The sequence below is a fragment of the Apus apus genome, chromosome 11, assembly GCF_020740795.1.
Source record: "Apus apus isolate bApuApu2 chromosome 11, bApuApu2.pri.cur, whole genome shotgun sequence".
NCBI lineage: Eukaryota > Metazoa > Chordata > Aves > Apodiformes > Apodidae > Apus > Apus apus.
This window is the reverse complement of record NC_067292.1, coordinates 20,574,650-20,595,202: the sequence shown is the minus strand read 5'-3', so window position 1 is coordinate 20,595,202 and position 20,553 is coordinate 20,574,650. Positions and strand designations below refer to the sequence as shown.

The 20,553-nt window shown below is 56.6% G+C and overlaps 2 protein-coding genes across 2 annotated transcripts; one reads left to right on the top strand and one right to left on the bottom strand.

Annotated features, from left to right (window-relative positions):
* Positions 1 to 958: 958 nt before the first annotated feature.
* LOC127389201 (partitioning defective 6 homolog alpha-like) lies at positions 959 to 5,848 on the bottom strand. The gene is made up of 3 exons (XM_051629480.1): positions 5,768 to 5,848; positions 4,453 to 4,675; positions 959 to 1,746 (listed from the first exon to the last, which is right to left on the bottom strand). The coding sequence occupies exons 1-3, from the start codon at positions 5,828 to 5,830 to the stop codon at positions 959 to 961; spliced, it is 1,074 nt and encodes a 357-aa protein (XP_051485440.1). The 5' UTR covers positions 5,831 to 5,848.
* A 1,766-nt stretch (positions 5,849 to 7,614) lies between these two features.
* On the top strand, positions 7,615 to 15,328 carry HERPUD1 (homocysteine inducible ER protein with ubiquitin like domain 1). The gene is made up of 8 exons (XM_051629580.1): positions 7,615 to 7,746; positions 8,545 to 8,622; positions 8,703 to 8,777; positions 9,839 to 9,942; positions 10,291 to 10,413; positions 11,000 to 11,347; positions 13,328 to 13,433; positions 14,400 to 15,328. The coding sequence occupies exons 1-8, from the start codon at positions 7,615 to 7,617 to the stop codon at positions 14,565 to 14,567; spliced, it is 1,134 nt and encodes a 377-aa protein (XP_051485540.1). The 3' UTR covers positions 14,568 to 15,328.
* The last annotated feature ends 5,225 nt before the right edge of the window (positions 15,329 to 20,553 follow it).

Below are 20,553 nucleotides of genomic sequence, written 5' to 3'. Positions count from 1 at the left end.
GGACAGGGCACAGGGGGAGCTGGGAGCCCCAGTGAGCTGGGGGGTGGGTATGGTCCCATGAACTCAAGGCTGGACAAGCAGGATGGAACCGTGCCACCCCCAGCAGCATTTACTGGGCCTGAGTGACAGCCCAGGTGGTGCTGCCAGCCCAAGTGCCACCCAGCTCCTTGCAGATGCCACCTGGCTGTCCCCTGCAGATGCCCCCAGGGTGTCCCCTACATAGTGAGGGCACCACAGCAGGCACAAGGTAGGATCTGGGAGGCCAGGCAAGGCTCATTGTGTTGGGCTACCATGGCTCACTGCCCAGAACACCCTTGACAAGTGGCAAGGGACAGGGACATGCCAGGGAGGAGTCACCCCTGCTTCTCCCCACAAGGGGCCTTGCTGGCATTGCCCACCACAGCAGCGAAACCACCATGTGTGCCATGGTCAAGGGTCCCACCCCCCTTTGGTACCGGGGTCCCCACCTGCTGTGGGTTCCCACCCACTGTCCCCTTCCTCCCAGGGGACCCATGGAGCTGGTGATGGGGTTCATGCTGGCCCAGGACAGGACAGGCCGTGGCAGGTGGGACAGGGCAGTGGGGCTGGTGGGGATACTCCTGCCCCATCCTGCAGCACCGGGGCTGTTTCTGTCCTGCCCTGCGGCTGTTGGGGTCCAGCCTCCGCGGTGATGTGAACCAGGGACCCGGGGGGAGCTTTCTAGAAAATGTTTTACTGTCCGTTGCAATATATTAGTTGATGGTGCATATTTTGATAAAACAATTTAAAAAACCCACTTGGTTGGAAGGAGGGGGCGGGAGGTGAGGGGGCTCAGCGGGGCAGTACCAGGGGCCACAGGAGGGCTCAGGGGGGCAGCAGCAGCCCCCTCCACCCCTGCCCGCCAGCCCCAGCATCGCCCCGGTGCCCACGAGCAGCCCGGAAACCTGGCCAGCCGCCGAGGGCAGTGGGGACCCTGCAGCTATAAGGTGAGGATGGTGCCTTCCTCCCGCCCGCTGCCCCGGCCGGGGCTGCTGTCGTGGCTGCCAAGGGACTGCAGGGAGCCCCGCGAGCTGCGAGGGGACAGGCTGCGCCGGAGGGGTCCGTTGGTGGGGCCCCCGTTGGGGCAGCCCCTGGGGAGGTAGTGGGGTGCGCCGTCACTCTCGATGACCAGGTCGCCCTCCTCGTCGCTCTCGGCCGTGCTGTAGTTGCTCAGGTACTGCGAGGCCGGGCTGGGGGTCTGCTGGCTGGGGGTGCTGTCTGTGGACACGCCTGAGCTGCCCGAGGCCTTGCTGCTGCGGATGACGTTGTTGCGCTGGTTGGCCGGCTTGACAGTGATGATGAGGTTGTGGCTGTTGGCCACCATCATGTCCGTCACCTGGTCCAGGGACTTGCCGGCCACGTCGATGCCGTTGACCTCCAGGATTTCGTCGCTCACCGCCAGCAGCCCCGTGCTCTCAGCCAAGCCGCCCTTCACCAGGCGGGAGATGAAGATGCCGGGCACCTTCTCGACGCCCTGCGGGGCCACGCGCACGCTGACGCCGTCGCGGATGTAGAAGCCCAGTGGCTTGTCGGAGCCGTGCTTGTGCAGCCGCACGCGGCGGTGGGTCTCGGGCAGGATGTCCACGTCGATGATGGAGGAGATCTGGCGGAAGTCCTGGGGCAGGCCGATGAGGAGGTGCGGCTTGGCCCGGTAGTGCGCGGGGCGCAGCAGCCCCTTCTTCTTCCGCTGCAAGGAGTTGGAGGCAAAGACGCTGGCGTCGGACTCTGCTGTCGGGAGCAAGGGAGACCACGGGTCAGGCACCGCAGCCCCTGGGGTCACAACCACCTGCCCTTGGCCCCAGGTGTGGAGCCAGTGGAAGTGCCCTGATGATGGGTCTCCCCAGCTTGTCCTCCCCACAGCACCAGCCTGGCTTTTCCTGCAGCCTGCTGCTGCTGGGCCCATCTCCTGGGATTACCCAGCGTACGTGAGGCAGGATTAGTGGGATGGAGACAGCGATTCAGCCTTAATCACACTTTAAGCCAAACTCTGCAGCTTAACACTAGAGCTGCCAGCCCTGCCGGCACGGGAGCCACGGCTGTGCCCCAGTTTGGGGAGAGGGAACAGCCTCCCAACAAGGCTCCCCCCATGAGGGAGTCCTGCGGCAGCACCAGCCCTTTGAGGGCGAGTCTGGCCCCATGGGCCAGCACCAGAGTTCCTTGTCCCTGCTGGAATAGGGCCATCTCTGCAGGGGCTGGGGATGGCCATGGCTGTGTCCTGCTGTCCCCAAGAATGGAGACTCCCCACTGCTTGGAGCACCATCCCAGGGCTGCAGTGTCCTCAGAGCCACTGGAAATCCCAGTGTGATTTGTGCCACCATCTCTCCTTCTACCATCTGGCACAATGACACAGGGTTTGACTCCATCCGCCTTGACCCTGCACTGGTGCTGCTTGGTAGGGCCCAGCTCTACCATATCCCCCTCCTTGGCCGCATGCACCAGGTGCTGGGCAGCAGCATCCCCTGGGTCCTCACTGGTTTCTCCGCATCCTGTTCTACAGGGGAGCCCAGGTCTGGACCCTGCATTACCAGAACCTTCCCCATGGTGCCCCCCACCAGCACTGGGACCCCGCTGCAGCCGCAGGGATGCCCCCAGCACAGGGGATGGGGAGTTTCTCCCTGGCCAAGCCAGCCTGCCAGGGCTCCTACGTTAAAAATATCTCCCTGCACACACAGCCGAGCGTATTTTTAGCTTGAGGACGGGTGGTGGAGGCTTTCCCACAGCTACTTCAGCACTCAGCTCCTCTCTGAGGGGTGCAGAGCAGCTGGGCCAGGCAGGTCCAGCACCCCACGGATGAACCCTCTGGTGGCCCTGGCAATGTGCTGGGCTTTCCCCTGCCCTTGCTGTGAGCCAAGGCCAGCTGCACAGGGCCAGCACCCTCATCCCCAGCCAGGCTGCCCCCAGGGGTGGCTTCACCCAAGGGGGTGATGGCACGAGAGGAACCAAGCTGCAGCCTTGCCTTGTGGAACCCCTGCGGCAGGGCTGGGTGCCGCGGAGCCCACGGACGGGTGCACACCACAGCCACACGCGTGTGCCCAGCTCCCTGGCGTGGCAGGGAGGCTCTGCAGCTGCATTCCTCCCCAACCCAGACTGGTTCGACCACAGCCCAGCCCCGGGATGACCTGGATCCATTTGAAATCAGCTGTGACTCACCCTGGGCTTGCTCCTGGCCTCTGCACAGCTCCTGTGGTGCTGCCAGCCCTGCGGCTGCTCTCCCGCCAGCATGGCCAGGTGCTGGAGTTTGCCAGCCCTGCCTCCTCATCCTCCTTACCACACTGCCCACAGTGCCAGGGCCGTGGCTGCCCACTCCGCTCTGTGCCACCTTGGCATGGTCACCCATGGGCTATTGTAGACTTTTCCCAGCAGCAGATGAGGTGGTTCTTGGAGCAGGAGGTCCCAGAGCAGCCCCAGCACATCCAGCACCACAGCAGCTCCCTGGGCCACAGCCTGTGTCCAGGCATCAGGGCAGGGGAGGGCTTGATGCTGGCAGCAACAGCCCCTGAGCACATCATGGGCTCCAGCTCCCTCCAACCCCTCTGCTGCATGACGTTGGAGGAAACACACATCCAGGGTGTCCTGCACTACCCTGATGCAAGAGCCCAGGAAAGCTGGGACAGCAGCTGGGGCCAGCCACGAACATCGCTTCTTGCCCAGGGCCTTCAGACCACTGACATGAGCTGGAAATACGGAGTCGGTCTAGATGCTGTGCTGGGGAAACGGAGGCTTTTCACAGCACTGCTTGATGGGGCTACTGGAGAGAAAGCTTCAGTGCTACTAACCCAAGCAGAAGGGGATGGGTTCATCTCCCCGGTGAAGAGGAGACATACCTGGGGTGTTTGTCACCAGGAGGCTTTTGTCCTCACCAGGACGCTGCTATCACAGAGATTTTGTGCTCCTGCCCGAAACTGCTTTCCAGGAACGTGCCACTAAGGTCAGGGTGAGCCCCCGGGCTGCCAGGGAGGAGATGAACCTCCTTGTACCATCAAAAACTCACTGGCACCCCAAAAGCTCTGCCAAAATCATGGCTGCCACCACCTCGGGGCAGGGAGCCGGACAAGGCTTCTGGCACAGTGCTCACAGAAGCAACATGGGGTTTTCTGGAAGCCCATGCAAACCCCACTGGAAAACACAACTTCCAAGGGATGAATCACCAGGATTTGCTTTTGCTCGCTGGGGCACACGGGGCTGGGCTGGTGTGGGTGCCTTTGCTGTGGGGAAGGGCTGTCAGGAAGAGTCTGGTGGGTGCCATGGCCACAGCGGGGCTCTGGGAGCCTCCTGGTGCCACCACCTCTGGATCTATTCACCATAATGATGGCTGGAGGGGATGTGACTGCCTGCCACCAACAGAGCCCAAAGATGGAACCAGTGGTACCAGAGACATCTCCCTGGCTCATCTCCCTGCACGGGTTACGTTGCCCTTCTCCATCTGCCACTTACCCTTCTTCTGGATGATGACCCTGAGGAGGGGGGTGGCAGAGGACAGGGCTTTGTGGTAGTTGTCATCATTGTTGATGGGCAGGAGGTCACCATGAATGTCGGTATAGCCCAGGAGCAGGTCCACCCGTGGGATCTGGTGCACTGTCTGCAGCAGGCAGTAGAAGTCCTGGAAGCTGCCAGCGTTGGAGCGTTTCATGGCAAAGCGGCGAAATTCGGCGTCGAACTGTGAAGAAGGAGGAGGAGGAAGAGGAGGACCAGGGTGAGGCAGCGCAGGGCTGACTCCAGCCAGCAGGACCAAGGCAGGCAGGGGCACCATCTCGAGCTGTCCCGGGGCAGCCCCAGAGCAGCGGCAGCCCCGAGGTGGCAGCGCCCGTCAGGTGGAGCCCGTCCCAGAAGCAAAATAAAGGGAGCGGAACCGTTTTCCTGCCCTGACACCCAAGCGACAGGGCGGTGAGGTGCCCTGCTGGGGCAGGAAGGACCCTCTGGCCCTACACGGCGGGCACTGCGCCACCGGGAGGGCCCTTCCCTGCCGCACCAGGGCTGCCGTCGTGCCCGGTGAGCAACTGCGTTAATTAGTGCTTCCTTCAGTCACGACGGAGGTGAAGCCAATTAGGAACAGGCTGAGGAACGCGGCGAGGACGGCGCAGCCCACAGGGATCACACCCCGGCCGGCGGGGCGGGCGGGGGGTCCTGCGCCCCGGGAAGGGGGTGCCGCGCATCCTGCGGGGGGGGCCGGGTAAGCAGGGGCACAGCTGGAGAGGGCACAGCTGGAGAGGGCACAGCTGGAGAGGGGTGCAGCAGGGGGAGCGCACATCGGGGCGAGGGCCCGGGCAGCCGGGTGGGATCAGCTGGATGAGGGCACACCTCTGGGGCAGGGCTGTACCTGGGTGAGAGTGGGCAAGGTGAGCGCACATCTGGATGAGCACGCACATCTGGGGGAGACCGCATCGCAGCGAGCAGCGCAGGCGTGCACGTCTGGGTGAACAGTTGGGGGGTGTTTTCCTCTTGCTGGGGGTGCACACCTGGGCGGCAGCACCGCCGGGGATGTGCGTGCCCTGGCCTGCACGAACATCTGGGCGAGGGCACATCTGGGCAAAGCCGGGGTGACCCTGCAGCCCCGCACCGCCAGGCCATCCCGCGGCTGCCGGTAACCCGCACCGCCCAGGCAAGCGCTCCCCCACGCATCGCCGGTGCGTGGCGGGACCCCGCAGGCAGCGGGATGGATGCTCGGGAGAGGGGAGCGCGGGGAAGCAAAGAGCCCGGCCGTGATCCGGTGATACCGGCCCCGGTACCGGCATCGTCGGTGGGTTCTTACCTTGCTCTTGACCTCGATGACGGGCTCGGCGGAACGCGCCGGTGTGCGGTGATGCTTGGCCATGCTGCGGGCCGCGGCCGCTCCGGGCCACGGGGCCGCCGCCGCTCCCGCGGCCACGGGGGGATTTTCACCGGCCATGACGTCACCGGCGCTGACGCTCCATTGGCGCTCACCGGGAGGGGGGGCGGGGACAGGAGGGGGGGTCTGACAACGTCGCTGTGGCAACGGGGGCGGGGGCCCCCCCCTCGTCCCGACACCCCCGCATCATCCCCCGGCCCGGCCCGGTCCGGCGGCGGGGGCAGCGTCCGCGGGGGGAGAGGAGCCGGGACACGGATCGCGGCAGAGCTGGAACGGCGCCGGTCCCCATCCCCGGAGGGAGCGGGGCCGTGCGGGTGCGCGGCTGGTGGCCTTGGCGGTGCTGGGCATGGTCGGACTCCATGATCCTGAGGGTCTTTTCCAGCCAGGGCGGTTCTGTGGTGCTTGGCTCGGTGGGCGCACGGAGCTGAGGCTGGGGAGGGAAGGGCCCCGGGTGCTGCGGCGGGGGGCACGGCGCGCTCTGTGGGGAGGGACGGAGCACAGCACCGGGCTCCCCGGCGTCCTTTGTCTGCACAAAGACGTGTCTCTGCAGCCGCGGAGGGTGCGTGGGGCCAGCGTGGGCTCCACGCGGTGCTTTCCCAGGTGCCTCCCGGGGAGCGAAGCCCCCGGCGCGTCCTTCCCCGGCGCTGCGGGAGGCGCGTCCCGCGGGCGGCGGCTGCTGCCGGGCACGGAGCGGGCCGGTGGTGCAGCTCCGCCCCGTGCCCCCGGGCAGCGGCTCCGGCTGCCGGGCAGCCCCGAGCAGCCCGTGAGACGCGCCGGGCACACACGCGCTGCTCGCGGTGCGGCCTGACGGGACGCGAAACCCCTCCCGGAGCAGCGGGAGCACCGCCCCGGGCTTCCCGGTGCTCGCTCGGGCCTCAGAGGACGGATGTGGGGAGAACTCAGAGGCTTCTGGTTTTCTACATTTTTTATTTATTTTTTATTTTTTTTTTTTTTTGTCAGTGTTAATTTCTTGAATCGCCCCCTTCCCCGGCGCTCTCTGGCCCGTGCGTGTCCTGTGCCCACCGAGGCAGCACCGGCCCTGCGGCAGCTCCGCAGAGCTCCGTGAGACGGAGGGTTCGCCGGGACCGGGCAGCGCGGGGCCCCAGGGAACGGGACGGGGGAACCAGGGATCCCCGAACCTGGCGCTGCGGCCGCGGCTGATGCTGCGGAGCCCCGGCCCGAGCCGGGGACAGCCCGCAGCGACAGCCCCGGGGAGAGCGCTGGGCGGGCGTCTGAAGGGGGCAGAGGCGGCAAAGCTCCGGTCGCACGTCCCCGCTCCTCGCTCGGTGCCGAAGGGGGAGGCCGGGCCGGGCCCGGCGGGGCTGCGGCGCTGCGGCCTGGCTCAGCTCCCTCCGGCCCGGGCGGCGCAGTGAGGCCTGTGGGGCCGGCGGGCTGAGCACGCCCGTGAGGGACGAAGGGAGGGAGGGGAGCGGGCAAGGCCCCGCCACGGCCCCGGCCCCGCCACGGCCCCGCCACGGCCCCGGTCCCTCCCGGCGCGGCCCGGGGGCGGGCTCCGGTCACCATGGTGACCCCACACCGGGCGCCCTCTTGCGTCACCCGGCGCTGCCCAATCAGCTCCTCCGCCTCCCGCCGCCGCCCTCCCATCGCGCTGCACGCGGGGCTCCCCCCCATTGGCCCACGTTGCGGTCCCCGCCCCCCCTCTTCCTTCGCGACCAATCAACTGCAGCCAGCACGGCCCCGCAGCGGGGCGGGGCGCGGCGCGCTCCTATAAAGGGCTGTGGCGGGCGGTGCCTGCCACAGTGCCGGCCATGGAGGCGTCGCTGCCGCTCCTGGTGCGCAGCCCCGCGCAGCGGCACCCGGACCTGCGCCTCCGCGCCGACCCCGCCTGGACCGTGAGGCGCCTCAAGGCCGAGCTGCGCCGCCTCGTGCCCGAGGCACCGGTGAGTGCGCGGCCCCTCCGCGACCTTCACCTCAGCGCCCGCGCCGCGACCCCCTTGGGGTGCGGGGCTCCCCGGGGGGGCCGCTGCTTTGCGGCTCCCGGGGCCGCCACCACCCGGAGCGCCCCACTCCCGGTTGCATCAGCTGCTGTCGGGGCTCTCGCTTGGCTCCTGGTTACACATTAACCGCTCCCGCCGGGCCCCGAGCGCTGTCTGGGAGCGCAGCCCCAGGCTCCTTCCCCGCGGGGGGCGCGGCAGCCCCGTCTGGGCGCTGGAAATGCAGAAGTCCGGCTTCCTGCGCAGCCCCGGGGCTCGTGGCGGTGGCAGCGCGGCCCGGGCTCCGCAGAGGAGCTGTTTTTCTCCCCTCGGGGCCGGGCGGTGGCCCAGAAACAGGCTCAGTCTGTTCTCACCCCCTCCCGTGCTGCCGTGGGGGGCTCTGCCTGAGCAGAGCGGGGTGTAACAGGTTGGACACCCCGTCCGGCGCGTCGCGGGTTAGGGGGGGACGCCAGTTCGACGGTTTCTAAGAAACGCGGATGGTTGTGTCGGGACTGCCAAAGAGACGGCCTGTGTTCTTTGCCTGAGGGGTACTTCATGTCCTCCTGCTGTTTTTAGGCTTCAGTGCTCACTTTGCAACCAGCTGTTCTCACCTCGTTAGCCGAGCTCAGGTGTGCACACCCCCCAGGCACCCGTGGGTGCTGCCAGCTGGGTGCCTCTGTCCCTCCGGCTGCAGGTCGGACCCGTGGGTGCTTGTGTGTGCTTGGCTGAGCAACTCATCCTCCTCTTGGCTTTCTTTCTTCAAAGCCTGAAGAGAACCAGAAGCTGATTTACTGTGGGAAGCTGTTGCTTGATCATCATTACCTGAGAGAGCTGCTGCCAAAGGTATTAAAAAAAATAAATTATGATGTGCTGAAATGTATGAAGAAAAGTGGGTCTTTAAAACATGTTTCCTCATATTTTAGCAGGAAGAGTTCCATGCTCTTCATTTGGTGTACAACTTCAAGACTTCTACAGATGTGCAAGAAACCAATGCAGAGGTACTCATACTTAGCTACAACACTACTGTGATTATTGGGATTGACTAAAAATGGGAAGCACTTGATGGCCCTTTTAATATTCACTGATAGTGCTGCTTTTTCTTACTAGTGCTATGGCATTGCTCCTCTGTAATCATTTGGTTAGGAATAGATTCCTAGAATATGGGAATGTATTTGGGTTAAGCTGAGGAAGTAATGGATTCTGTGGCTCATTGGTGAAGATTCTCATGGCATCTGTTCAGAAATGTCAAAACTATAATCTTGTAAGACACTACTCAGGAGAAATGCTCTCTGCAGGTTCAGTGTTATTAACTAGGATATGACCTGTGTCCCAGGCTCCTTTGGACAGAGGCTGTGCTTGTGGGCAGGGGATGTTGTAGTTGTTGTGGAGGTGGCTGGGGATGGGGAAGGAAAGAGCCTGTTGGCTGAAGACATTTTAACTGCTCATTAATGACTCAGCCTGTGGAGAGGAAGCTGGAGCTGGGTGCTGACTGGTCTGCAGTGCAAACGGCCAAAACCAATTTCCACTTTCAAGTGGGGTGTGCTAATATGTCTAGGGTGTGTTTGTATTGCCTGTTACAGACAACTTGAGCTTATCCTGCCCATGTCTGGTGTTTGCTGCATGTGAGGCAGCTTTGGTCTGGATACTACAGAGATGTGTTGCCACAAAACTGCTCTTGAATTGTGCACAGCAGTTTGTGTAGAGCTAAGAAGTCAAATTGTCTGGAATGCAGTTCCTTCTGTTTCTTGCAATTACATTTTTAACCAAATGGGACCTCTCTGCATGTGTAAAAAGACAAAAGCAAATACAGGTTTAGATCTAGTGAAGGTGAAGAGTAACAATGAGTCAGTCTTCCATGCCAGTCATTTTTGAAGGAGCTTTAAAATCCTAATGGAAATGCTTGTGTGGTGCCCAAGAGTGGTTTCAGCACAGTGCAGGACAAAGTGTGGGAGCAGTGTAGCAGTTATGAAACAAAAGCACATCCAGGGAGGTGCAGCCTTTTTGCACAAGTCTGGTGAGTGTGTGGAGCACAGCTCAGGAGCTGCCTTGCTGTCCCTAGGTGAAAGCTGCTCAGCCAAAGCTACTGGCAGAAGCTGGTTCAGAACCATCTTCCTCAGATGGTGGAAGACTGAGTGGCCAATCTTCAGCAGAAGCCAGTAACAGGTAAATACCATTTTTTTTATTTACATCAGTAAGGTTTTGAAAACATTGGCTTTGTGTTGGGTGCAGCCCCTCATGCCACGTGTCCTAAGTCCATGGAATATGGGTCAAAGGTGAGGAGATACATCAAAGCCTCAGCATGGAAGAGGCTAAAGGGAAATGCACTGCTCTGATAGTTGAAAATCTCCCCTTTATTCATGTGGATAAAGAGATGCCTTTAATACTTTAGAAAGAAGAATTCTGCATTTGGATGCACAAAATGGCAGAGTAGCTATTTACATTGTCTTGTAAGAAATTATACTTGTGGTTTGCCCAATATTTGCTAACAAATGTGTTTACATTTTGTCCAAGGCTTGAACCAACTCGACGCCCCTTCCAGTGTGTCACTCCTGGCCTCTCTGCTTACACGACCTACAGCATGCTTCAGATGTCCTGGCTTCAGCAGCTCTATGCAAGACAGTATTACATGCAGTAGTAAGTTTTCTGTTCAGGGTTACCAGCAGAAACTGGTGTACAAGGAAACAGCTTCTGGCAGTTCTTCCTCTTCTGATGTAGGATGATGGGAAGAGGTTTTTTTGTAACTTGGGCTGTTCTGTGGGAAGGTTCCTCTAAGTGATGTGTAGTGCTTAGCCTGCTGTTCAGGCCAGTGTTGCTAATCTTACATGTTACAGATCTAACTTTTTTGGGAGGGCAGGTGTCTGTAGAGCAAAGGCTGAGCCTTTGCTCTTCACCATGTTTTGACTGCTTGAAGTAGCACTGGACATCAGTGACAGGTGAAGCTGGGACTCTCAGCAGCCTTCCAGGCTACCTTAGCTTGTTCTGAAAAATTTCTTGCAATGTATTGAAATTACATGTTTGTCAAGTGGGAGGTGCCTGGTTTGACTTGCTGTCACTCAGCAGCTGTCATGGGTAGAACTTGTTTTTAACCCTTCTGTAGTCTCTAAATGTGATGCTTGCTACTTGCATAGCATCTGAGTATGCTTGAAGTGGACAGATCTTCTGTGTTTTCCATGTGTGAAAGGATTTGAGTAAGCCTTACTCTTATGATCTCTGGTTTCAGCTTGGCTTCTACTGCTGCATCTGCTGACCCAGCCCCTGCACAGCATTCTCAGGAGATACCAGTGGCACCAGTGACACCCCCAGCTCCTCTCCCAGACCCTTTTCCTGCACAAAACCAGCCTGGGAACCAGAACGCTGCTGCCCAGGTTAATGCTGTGGTCAATCCCAACTTGAGGGTGAATGCCCAAGGGGGTCCTCTCATGGAGGAAGAGGAGGAGGGTGCCAATCGAGACTGGCTGGACTGGCTCTACTCTGCAACGCTCTTCTATGTTTTTGTCAACATCATCTACTTCTACTCCAGTGTCAGCAGATTCCTTTTGGTTCTGGGTGGCACCGTGCTGATGTATCTGTAAGTGCAGGATGTGAACCTTCACCCTTGTCTTCTGAGATGTTACGTGGAAGTGCTGAGCTCTGTCCTGTGACTCGTTAGCTTCGTATGGCTCTTGTACCTGGAGAGGGTGAACCACTTCTCCACCCTGGTATAACTGTTTAACAAAAATACCAGTATAGCTTATGTCAAAATTGAATGAAGAATGGGTAGCAGTGGGGGATCTCTGAGGGTGGTGAGACCCTGGCCCAGGTTGCCCAGGGAAGCTGTGGCTGCCCCATCCCTGGCAGTGTTGAAGGGCAGGTTGGATGGGGCTTGGAGCAGCCTGGGCTGGTGGGAGGTGTCCCTAACCATGCAGGGGGGTTGAGACTGGATGAGAATTAAGGTTCCTTCCAACACAAACCATTCTGTGATCTTTCCTGGCTTTTCTATTAATGCTTCTGGTGTGGTTGGCTTTCTTTTTAGAAAATTTCTTGAGATCCAAGCAGCTCTTGGTGCAAAGCCCCAGCAGCACAGCAGTGTAGGGCAGACTTGTAGGTTCAGTGTAGGAACTTGAGCTTTAGGGGAAAAAAAATGTTTGCAGTCTGGGAGGAGGGTCTCATGCTTGCTGAGCTATGTACCTGTAGGTTTGTCTGCTGTGGTGTGCCTCTGGAGAGCAAGCAAAACTAAATGGAGTGAGACCTCACTTGGAGTATTGTGTCCAGTTCTGGGCTCCCCAGTTCCAGAGGGACAGGGATCTACTGGAGAGAGTCCAAGGGAGGCTACAAGGATGATGAAGGGACTGGAACACCTGCCTGATGAGGAAAGGATGAGAGACCTGGGGCTGTTCAGTCTAGAGAGGAGAAGATTGAGGGGGGTGTCTAATGAATGTCTATCAATACATGAGGGCATCAAGAAGGCAGGACAAGCTCTTCTCACTTGTGCCCTGTGAGAGGATGAGGGGCAGTGGATTCAAACTGGAGCCCAGGAAGTTCCACCTCAACATGAGGAAGAACTTCTTTCCTGTGAGGGTGACAGAGCCCTGGGACAGGCTGCCCAGAGGGGTTGTGGAGGCTCCTTCTCTGGAGACTTCCCAGACCTGTCTGGATGCCTTTGAGTGACCTGCCCTAGTTGTTGGGTTTTCTGTTGGTGTGGTGGGTTTTTTGGTCCTGCTCTGGCAGGGGGGTTGAACTTGATGATCTTTGGAAGGTCCTTTCCAACCCTTAATAATCTGTGATTATGTGAGTTGCCTTTGAGCCTCTCCAGCAGGGGGAAAACTTGAGATAAATCTGAAGAACAGAAAGATAGTGGTCCCTCAGTTGACATGCTTGGCTGTCTTGTCTGAGAAAGATCATCTGTCCCCTCCACTTCTTTGATCACCAGTGACAAGGGATGTGGACCTCTGAATTCCTGTTGGTGGGCCTAGGAGTTAACAGTGGAGCAGCTCAAGTGATCAGCTCTTCCAGCCTGGGGTGGAAGAACTGATCAGGCTTTTCCAGCTTTCTCATGCAGACCTGGGGAGTGAAGATGTAACATTTTACTTCTGAAATGTAGCTGAACAGTTTATACTGAGGGTTTCCAGGTGCAGGTGCTGTAGAGATACAGGCTGCAGAAGGTCTGTGTGGCCCATTATGTTTTGGTAAGATTGAGCTGGGCTTTGCATGTTTTGTGCCCCTTTTTTTAGGGCAAGGACAGAGTTCCCAGGGGTGTGCATCCCATGGTGAGCAGGTGGGCTCTGTGCACCTCCCAGCAGCACACTCCAGCAGGCTGAGCCCTGCTCACCTCACAAACCTGGATGTAGTGCTGCTCACTTTGAGAGCGGGCAGATGTTGAGTCTTCCCCTCCTCCCTCATGGTTTGGTGCTAGCAGGAGGCCTTGAAAGGACTTGCTGGGGCAGGGGAGACCTTAATGTGCTGGGCTTGCTGTCTGCACCTCTGAGCAGTCGGGTGTCAGTGGAATAGTGTTGGTGCAGCAGGAAGGAGTCATGTTGAACCTCTGTTGATACAGCTCTGGCTTTCCCAGGCACCATGTTGGATGGCTTCCCTTCAGGCAGAGAGCAGCTCAGCCCTTCCCAGGCAATGTTCCTCCTCAAGCTGCTGTGAACCAGGACCAGAACAATAACTTGCAGGTACTGTCTTAGTAGTTGTTTTTTTTTTTTAAACCACAAGCATGAAACCCTGTGAAGTTTTACTTCCAGTTTACCAATAAAATGTAGGAGCAAAAACTGTATTCAATGAGCTTTTGAGAAGAGAAGGCTCAGAGGAGATCTTATCACCATGTACCAGCCCATAATGTGTGACTGCCAAGAAGATGGAGACTCCCTTTTTACATGGAGTCACATGGAAAAGACAAGGTGTAATGGGTAGAAGTCTCTCTTGGGGAGAGTCTTGAGTGGACTCCAGGAGACAATTTCTCACCATGAGAACAGTTAGACATGGGAATAATCTCCCAAGGGTGGATTCCCCCACATTGGGCAGTTTTTGGACTCAGCTGGACAGGGTGCTGGGCCACCTCATTTATACTGTCTCATTACCTAGGAAGGTTGGACCAGATATTTCTGGAGGTTCCTTCCAACCTGGCATTCTGTGATAAGATTATATGAATATTTGACATCCTCCTTCCTCCTTTGCAGCCAACTTCTGTTCTACAAAACATAAGCTGAATGTTGTCCTGATGCTCCTGGCCTTTCTGGTGCTGTAGTGGGGGGAGTGGCCTCTCCCAGGCTGAGCAGGTTCTGTAACTGAAGGCAAAGTTCAGACCAGTCCTGCAGTGACAGGATTTGAGTAGATGAGCAATGAGTCTTGCATTTCAAGCTGACACTTCTAGATGATGTTGGTGGAAGTTAATTAGTTCTAAGTACATAGTTCACCTAATCAGGTGTTTCCTGTCTGTCCTATATACTGCTCTGGAACACACTGCACGACTTAAACTAGTGAGCAGCTTGGTTCTTCAGCTTTGTGGTTGTCTGGGGATACTTAACATCCTTTTGATATCTGCCAGTGACATTTGGGTGACTAAATGTGCTGTTGGGCACCTGATTCTAACTCATTTCTGCAGAGATTCTTGCTTACCAAATGCCCTTTAATTTCAGCAGGGAGGAGATGGAGGCAGAGCAGATGAATCTGTGGCCCCTCCTGAGGAGGGGCAGGTTTTACAAGACCTGCAGCAGACCAGCCCCTCACGGATAAGCACAGCGTGGGTTTTCTTCAAGACTTTCTTTGCATCCCTCCTTCCAGAAGGACCCGGAGTGATCCGCAACTGACTCCTCACCAGTCTGGTCTGAAGCTGCAATGGGATTTAGTCCACTGGAGCAAACTGGATACTCCAAACCAGGAGGGGAAGGTTGATGGCACTTCTCTGGCTTTCACTGACCAAGCAACCAAAGCCTTAAGTCATTGCAGCCTAGAGACCATGATGCCCTCATTCCAAACAACTTTGTTCTGCAGCATTGATTAGGTCCCTATGTAGAGGCTTGGCATTGGAAACCTGGGCTCTAAGCAGGTGTGCAAGAACATGAGAGAAGCAAATTGTTGCTTCTGTGCTATGTGATTCCTGTTGGAATGTTTCAAATGCTATTTAAATTACACTGAGTGTAGGATCTCAAATGCTAGATATGCATTAGCAGATTTTTAGGAAAGATCTATTGTTAAACTGCTTCAACAATAGTTTAAGTTTTCTGTGTAAATATTTTCTGATGAAGGGCATATGGTGCAATTGCCTTGCTGGACAAAGTGGAGGAGTGTAAGACAGTGACCTCTTGATAAGCATTAACCTTGGTGGAGTTGGAGGCTAAATTTCACATTGCCAAATTAGGATACTTTAAACTCAAGGCTTAATTTCCCCCCCTGTCAAATCATGACAGAAGAATTCATGTGAGTTGTAAAATTTTTCACTGCTTTTGGATGCAAAGCTAAAGCAACTCAACTTTGCATTCTTACTCCACAGCAACTCTTGTATTACTTTGTTCCCTTTAATTGCTGGTTAAGTGCTTTGATTTCAATAAAATTTGAAGGCCTATCTGTACTTGTGTCCACTGAAGGGCAATTGGAAGACTCCAGTGCAAAGCACAGGATGTGTTTTCACCTTTTACTGGAAATACCAAATCAGTTAGGATATGAGGGGTAAAGCTGCTTGCAGAGCCTGGAGCTCAGCTGCTTGCCTGCCTGTTCTTCAGCAGCTGGTGCTGGGGAGAGCCTGGGGCTGGTATCTGCTCACTGAAAGCTGCTGGCACAAAGGCTGTGGACATCCTGAGGACATACTGAAGCTGGTAATTCTGCAGGTGTTTGGGAAATTTGGAGTTTGACCCCTTGAGCCCCATGTGTGACTACCAGGGACTTTGCCATGTGTTCTCTTGGCTTGGATTTAACTTGGCTGGAAAAGTGCTGTCTAGGGACAAGCAGCAGCTGGTGAAGCTCATCATGCTTTCCTCAGAGCTGCCTGCAGCTGGCAGGTCTGGTTGTTCAGCAGTGTCTCGTCAGGGCTGACATATGAGTTGGTACAAGCAGCTGTAACAGTCTGACCTTGATTGTGCCACTGCAGATCAGACTGTCAGGCATGGATTGTTCTGGTTACCTGCAGCAGTATGTTTAGTCTTGGTGATTTTTTTGGCTTTGAACAACAATTTCCTTTCCAAGCCTCTTACCAAGTAGCTTTTCTGTCACATCTTCAGTTTGCTGAAGACTTTGGGAAGGATAAGGTGGTAAAACTTAGCAATAAAGTCTCTGTAAATACTTAGAATGAAGTAATTTGAAAGGAGATGAGTGTTGTTCCTTTGGGTGTCTTCTGCACAAGCCTCTGAGGATGTTCTGGGAGGTAGGGAGCCCCTCTTTCTTGTCCCATGGGTGGTAAGTCTCCCAGTGCTGAGCACTGCCTTTGGTGGAAGGTGGGGTTCTTTCTGCAGGGTGTAGCTGGTTGCCACACGGCCACGTGCCTGGAGGAGGCACCTCTTGGCAGTTGGAGTTGAGGGGTTTGGTGCTGGTGGAGGCAGCACTGGCTGCCGGGTTCCTTGCGAACCCTCATCTGAGGAGTTACCAGAGATGCAAAACCAGTGGTTGTCTTGAGGCTTTGCTGCTCCCACAAGCAGGCAGGTTGGTTTCAGGTTAGCTGGTGAACTAATTAAGCAAAGCTGATGTCACTGGAGGGGATGGCTCGGTGAGAAGTCCTGCTGCTGGGGTGGGGGAGGCTGGGACCGCAGCAGGGGGCACTGGACAGACAGTGACTGCAGGGGGGGCTCCGGCACAGCCTGCCTGGGCTCACCTGCAGCAGGCACAGCCCGACCCCCTGTCCTGTATCGGTTCCTCCCCATGTCTCCCTGGGACCAGCCCCCTACCCCATCTGGCAGCTCGTCCCACAGGAAGGGTGATGTCAACATGGGGTGGTCACCGGTGATGAAGGAAGGGGCTGCCAGCGGTGGGTGGGACAGCATGGGCCCTCATCAGTTGAGGGAATTCAGGTCAGACATGATGAAAAAATGATCCTTGGAGCTTCCAGAGCAAGGCTGCTGAAAGTGCAGAAATCCCAGAGGTTTTCTGGGAATAGCATGACCTTGTGCTGGGACCAATGGGCAGAGAACAGAAATGGCCTCTGGGTGCTGGGTGTGGGGAGCTGGGTCTGTCTTGGCTCACAGGTCAGTGGTTCTGTTCCCCCACCTGTGGGCAGGGCTGGGTGTGCAGTGCAGGAGGGAGCTGCAGGTGGTGATGGGCAACAGGGTGGCAAAGTAAAACCAGCTTCTCTGCTGCTTTGCATCCTGGTATCCTCAGGCAGCTTCCCCCAGCTGAGATCTCCATCCTTGCTGGGAAGCCAGGCTGTGCTGCCTGTCTTCTCAGGCATTTTTCTTCTCACTGCAGAAGCTTCTTCCATGCTGCTTACTTGGAGACACTGAAGTCCTGTTTGTCACCAAGGGTGTGCTCCTCTCCTCAACTCGTGGAACAGAAATCTCATGAGAAGGAGGTTGTTGCTGAGCAGATAAGCTGGGTGTGTGTGCTGATTTTTCCTCTTCTCCAAAGAGCTGGTTCACTTGTTCACATGCTGCTTGTCCCTGTTCTCGGCAGCCAGGGCCAACCCAAGGCTGTGCACTCATCCAGCAAAGTGCTATAACCTCCCTCTGGTCTCTGCTCTGTGGTTCCCTTCTAGCTGTCCAAGGCTGGTGGGATTTGCAGAGCTGTGCATCCAGAGGGTCTCTCCTTGGGGACACGTCAGGCCAGCTGGAGGCCATTCCAGGGGTTCCCCATGGTGTTACCAACTGCACCTTCATCACCTCAGCCCAGCCCCTCTGCTACATAAGAACAGTTCTTGAAATGTCTGCAAGTTTCATGTTGTCTGGGTGTCATATGGAATGAGAGGATGGAGCTAAAGCCAGGCTTGGTGTGCAGCCAGGGCCACAGGCCTGTGGTGAGGGGCTTGAGGTCAGTTAATGCTCAGCTGTCAGCTCAGAAGGGCTGGGCAGATGCTGGGAGATGCTATTTCTAGGCCCAGGTTTTGTGTCTGCTCTCTGGCGTGTGCTGCAGGGGAACCACCCAGAGTTTATTTGTGAGCACCAACAGTTGCATTTGCTGCTTTTTTGGGCTGGATTTGGCAGCACAAGGTCAGTGCTGCACAAACACAGCTGGCTGCTCTCCCAGGCCTCCCAGCTGCCCTTGAGCCTCAGCTGTAGAAAGCCTGGGCTGACCTAGGGCCACCTGTGTGTGCCAGCTTGTTTTTTGGTTTTTGGAGGTTGTTATGGGTGATACTGGTAGGGAAGAGAAAAAAATAAGGTTGGATTTCAAGAGGATTTCTTGGAAAAAACATGTGAAGCTTCACCATTCCAAAAAGCCCTTCAGGGGTTTGTTTACCCTCCCAAGTGAGTCTGTTAAAATTCTCACGAATCACAAAATGAAGTTTGTGAATGTAACATCTAACATCTCTGCCTGCCACAGGCACAATTTTAAACCTCTCTTGATGTTGAGTTTCTTTCTCAACCCAAGATTCCTGCTGCTGGGAGTTGGCAGCACAACCCTGGACAAGGCATGTGCTGCTGTTGGATCTGTGGGATTGACCAGGGCCTTCTGCTGCTGAGCATCCATCTGGGTGAGCTGGGAGCAGCTGAGTTTGGGCTTCCCCTCCTGCCATCCCAGGGCTGACCTGCTGCAGGAGTCCTAGAGGTGGTGCTGGAGCCTGTCCTGCTGATGGAGCAGAATTCCCAGGCTACCTGGGAAGCTATCTCAGGAAGCAGATGCTGGGTAACACTGAACACTTGAGTCATCACAGCACAAAGATTAATGGCACTGGGATGGACCTCTGCTCTGGAGAGTGTGGGGAAAAACAACCCTGGTTCTAGGACACCCCCCAGCAAGGTGGCGACCATGTGTGTGCCTGTGTGGCCTTCAGAGCAAGCCTTACACAGCAGATACTTATCAAAACATCCCCCAGCATCCCCTTTCCAAGCACTACAAACCCTTTATCTGGGTTTTACAGCCTGCCCTGCCTCCTGCTAGCCGAATTTAACCTTTCTTAGGGTTTTTAACTCTGACCTGCCTCCTGCTAGCCTGACCTTGCACTGGGAGGAGGGTGGGCTGATGTGTCCCTGCTGCCCTGGCCTCTGCCTGGTTACTCCAGGGCAGGGATGCTCGCAGCACCTCCATGTTCCAGTGCTTTTGTGATTGTAGGCGGGAAGGCTCCAGCCTTCCTGTTCTCACTGGAGGTCAATGCCCGGCAGTCCCCTGTCCTCCCCTGCTCCCAGCTCAGGTCACCTCCCAGAAGTAGCCTCTGAAGTGGTGACAGGGAGCTGGTCTGTGAGGAGGGCTGTGAATGCACCAGATCTGCCACAACCTGCCCGTTGGCTGTGAGTTCTTGGTCTTTCTGCCCTCATCTGCCCTGGGGCACCAGTGACAAACATCCCTGTATCAAATGCCCTGGTTTTCCTTCATGCTGGTGTGAATTGCTGCCCCGGGCAGAGGGGTGGCTGTGGCCTCCTGGCTTCCCACTCTGCTTTCATTTATGGTGACCCACAGCAGCTGCCATGGGGCTGTTCCCTCTGCAGGGTCTCCTCCATTTCTGTGCCAGGAAAACTGCAGGCAAGACTCCCAAGGTTGTGTCCCTGCAATAACTGGGAGTGTGTCCTTCCTCTGCCAGAAGCTGTGCTGAGGACACAGGCAGACTCTACGCAGCACTTGTCAGGCCACAGTTGGAGTGGAGTTGGAACAGTGTGTTCAGTTTTGGTCTTTGCTGGGCAAACAAAATGTGGACAGGCTGGAGAGGGTCCAGAGAAGGACCACAAAGATGATCAAAGGAGTGGAAAGCCTGCTTGTGAGGAAAGGCTGAGAGAACTGGGTTTGTTCAGTCTTGAGAAAAGACCAGAGGGAGACCTTATCACCATGTTCTAGTATTTAAAGGGATGGTTACAAAGAAAGGGGAGACTCCCTTTTTCCAAGGAGTCACATAGAAAAGACAAATAATGGATGCAAGTCACTCCTGGGGAGATTCCAACTGGACATAAGAAATTTTTTCACAATGAGAAAATAATAATCTTCCCAGGGATGTGGTGGAGTCCCCAGCCTTGGACACTTTGAAGATTCTTCTAGACAAGCTTCTGGGGCCATCTTGTCTAGGCCATGCTTTTTCCAAGGAAGGTTGGACCAGATGATCTTTAAGGTCCCTTCCAAGCTGCTATTCTATGATTCCATGTGCTGGTGTGACACCCAGCAGCACCATGTCTTTGTGATTTAAATGCCTGGCTGCCTCCCACATGTTTGTGCTGCAGTGCCCAGGGTTAGCCCTCCTGCTGAGGCTGCAGAGCTTCCCTCACCCCAGACCTGGCACCAGCATCCCTGGAACTGCCAGCTGCTGGGGAGGGTGGGCACGGGAGAGCTGTGAGCTTGGAGGTTCAAGTTAAACATCAGGAAAAACTTCTTTCCTGTGAGGGTGACAGAGCTCTGGGACAGGTTGTGCAGTCTCCTTCTTTGGAGACTTTCAAGACCCATCATGGATGTGTTCTTGTGGAGTCTGACCCCTCTCTAGCAGGGGGTTGGACTGGATGATCAGAGGTCCGTCCTAACCCTGCTGACTCTATAACAGAAACCAGAGCTGTTACCAGGTTCAAATATCTTGAATTTACAGCCTTTTGTAACGTGTCTGTGCCCTCTGCACCTCGCCTGTCCAGATGCTTCTGAGCCAGGGCAGCTTGGATGGCAGCGAGATGATGGTGCTGGTGGGAGCTGCCCTGGTCAGACTCCTGCCGGCTCGGTACGTGCTTCCAACGCTTTCCCTTGGTG

What these genes read in the sequence shown, in the direction of transcription:
- HERPUD1 (XM_051629580.1), top strand. Translation starts at nt 7,615, where the DNA reads ATGGAGGCGTCGCTGCCGCTCCTGGTGCGCAGCCCCGCGCAGCGGCAC. An exon ending in GCCTCGTGCCCGAGGCACCG is followed by an intron (nt 7,747 to 8,544) that starts GTGAGTGCGCGG and finishes CTTTCTTCAAAG; the next exon opens with CCTGAAGAGAACCAGAAGCT. An exon ending in TCAGCAGAAGCCAGTAACAG is followed by an intron (nt 9,943 to 10,290) that starts GTAAATACCATT and finishes ATTTTGTCCAAG; the next exon opens with GCTTGAACCAACTCGACGCC.
- LOC127389201 (XM_051629480.1), bottom strand. Translation starts at nt 5,830, where the DNA reads ATGGCCAAGCATCACCGCACACCGGCGCGTTCCGCCGAGCCCGTCATC. An exon ending in TCATCGAGGTCAAGAGCAAG is followed by an intron (nt 4,676 to 5,767) that starts GTAAGAACCCAC and finishes CCTTCTTCACAG; the next exon opens with TTCGACGCCGAATTTCGCCG. An exon ending in GGTCATCATCCAGAAGAAGG is followed by an intron (nt 1,747 to 4,452) that starts GTAAGTGGCAGA and finishes TGCTCCCGACAG; the next exon opens with CAGAGTCCGACGCCAGCGTC.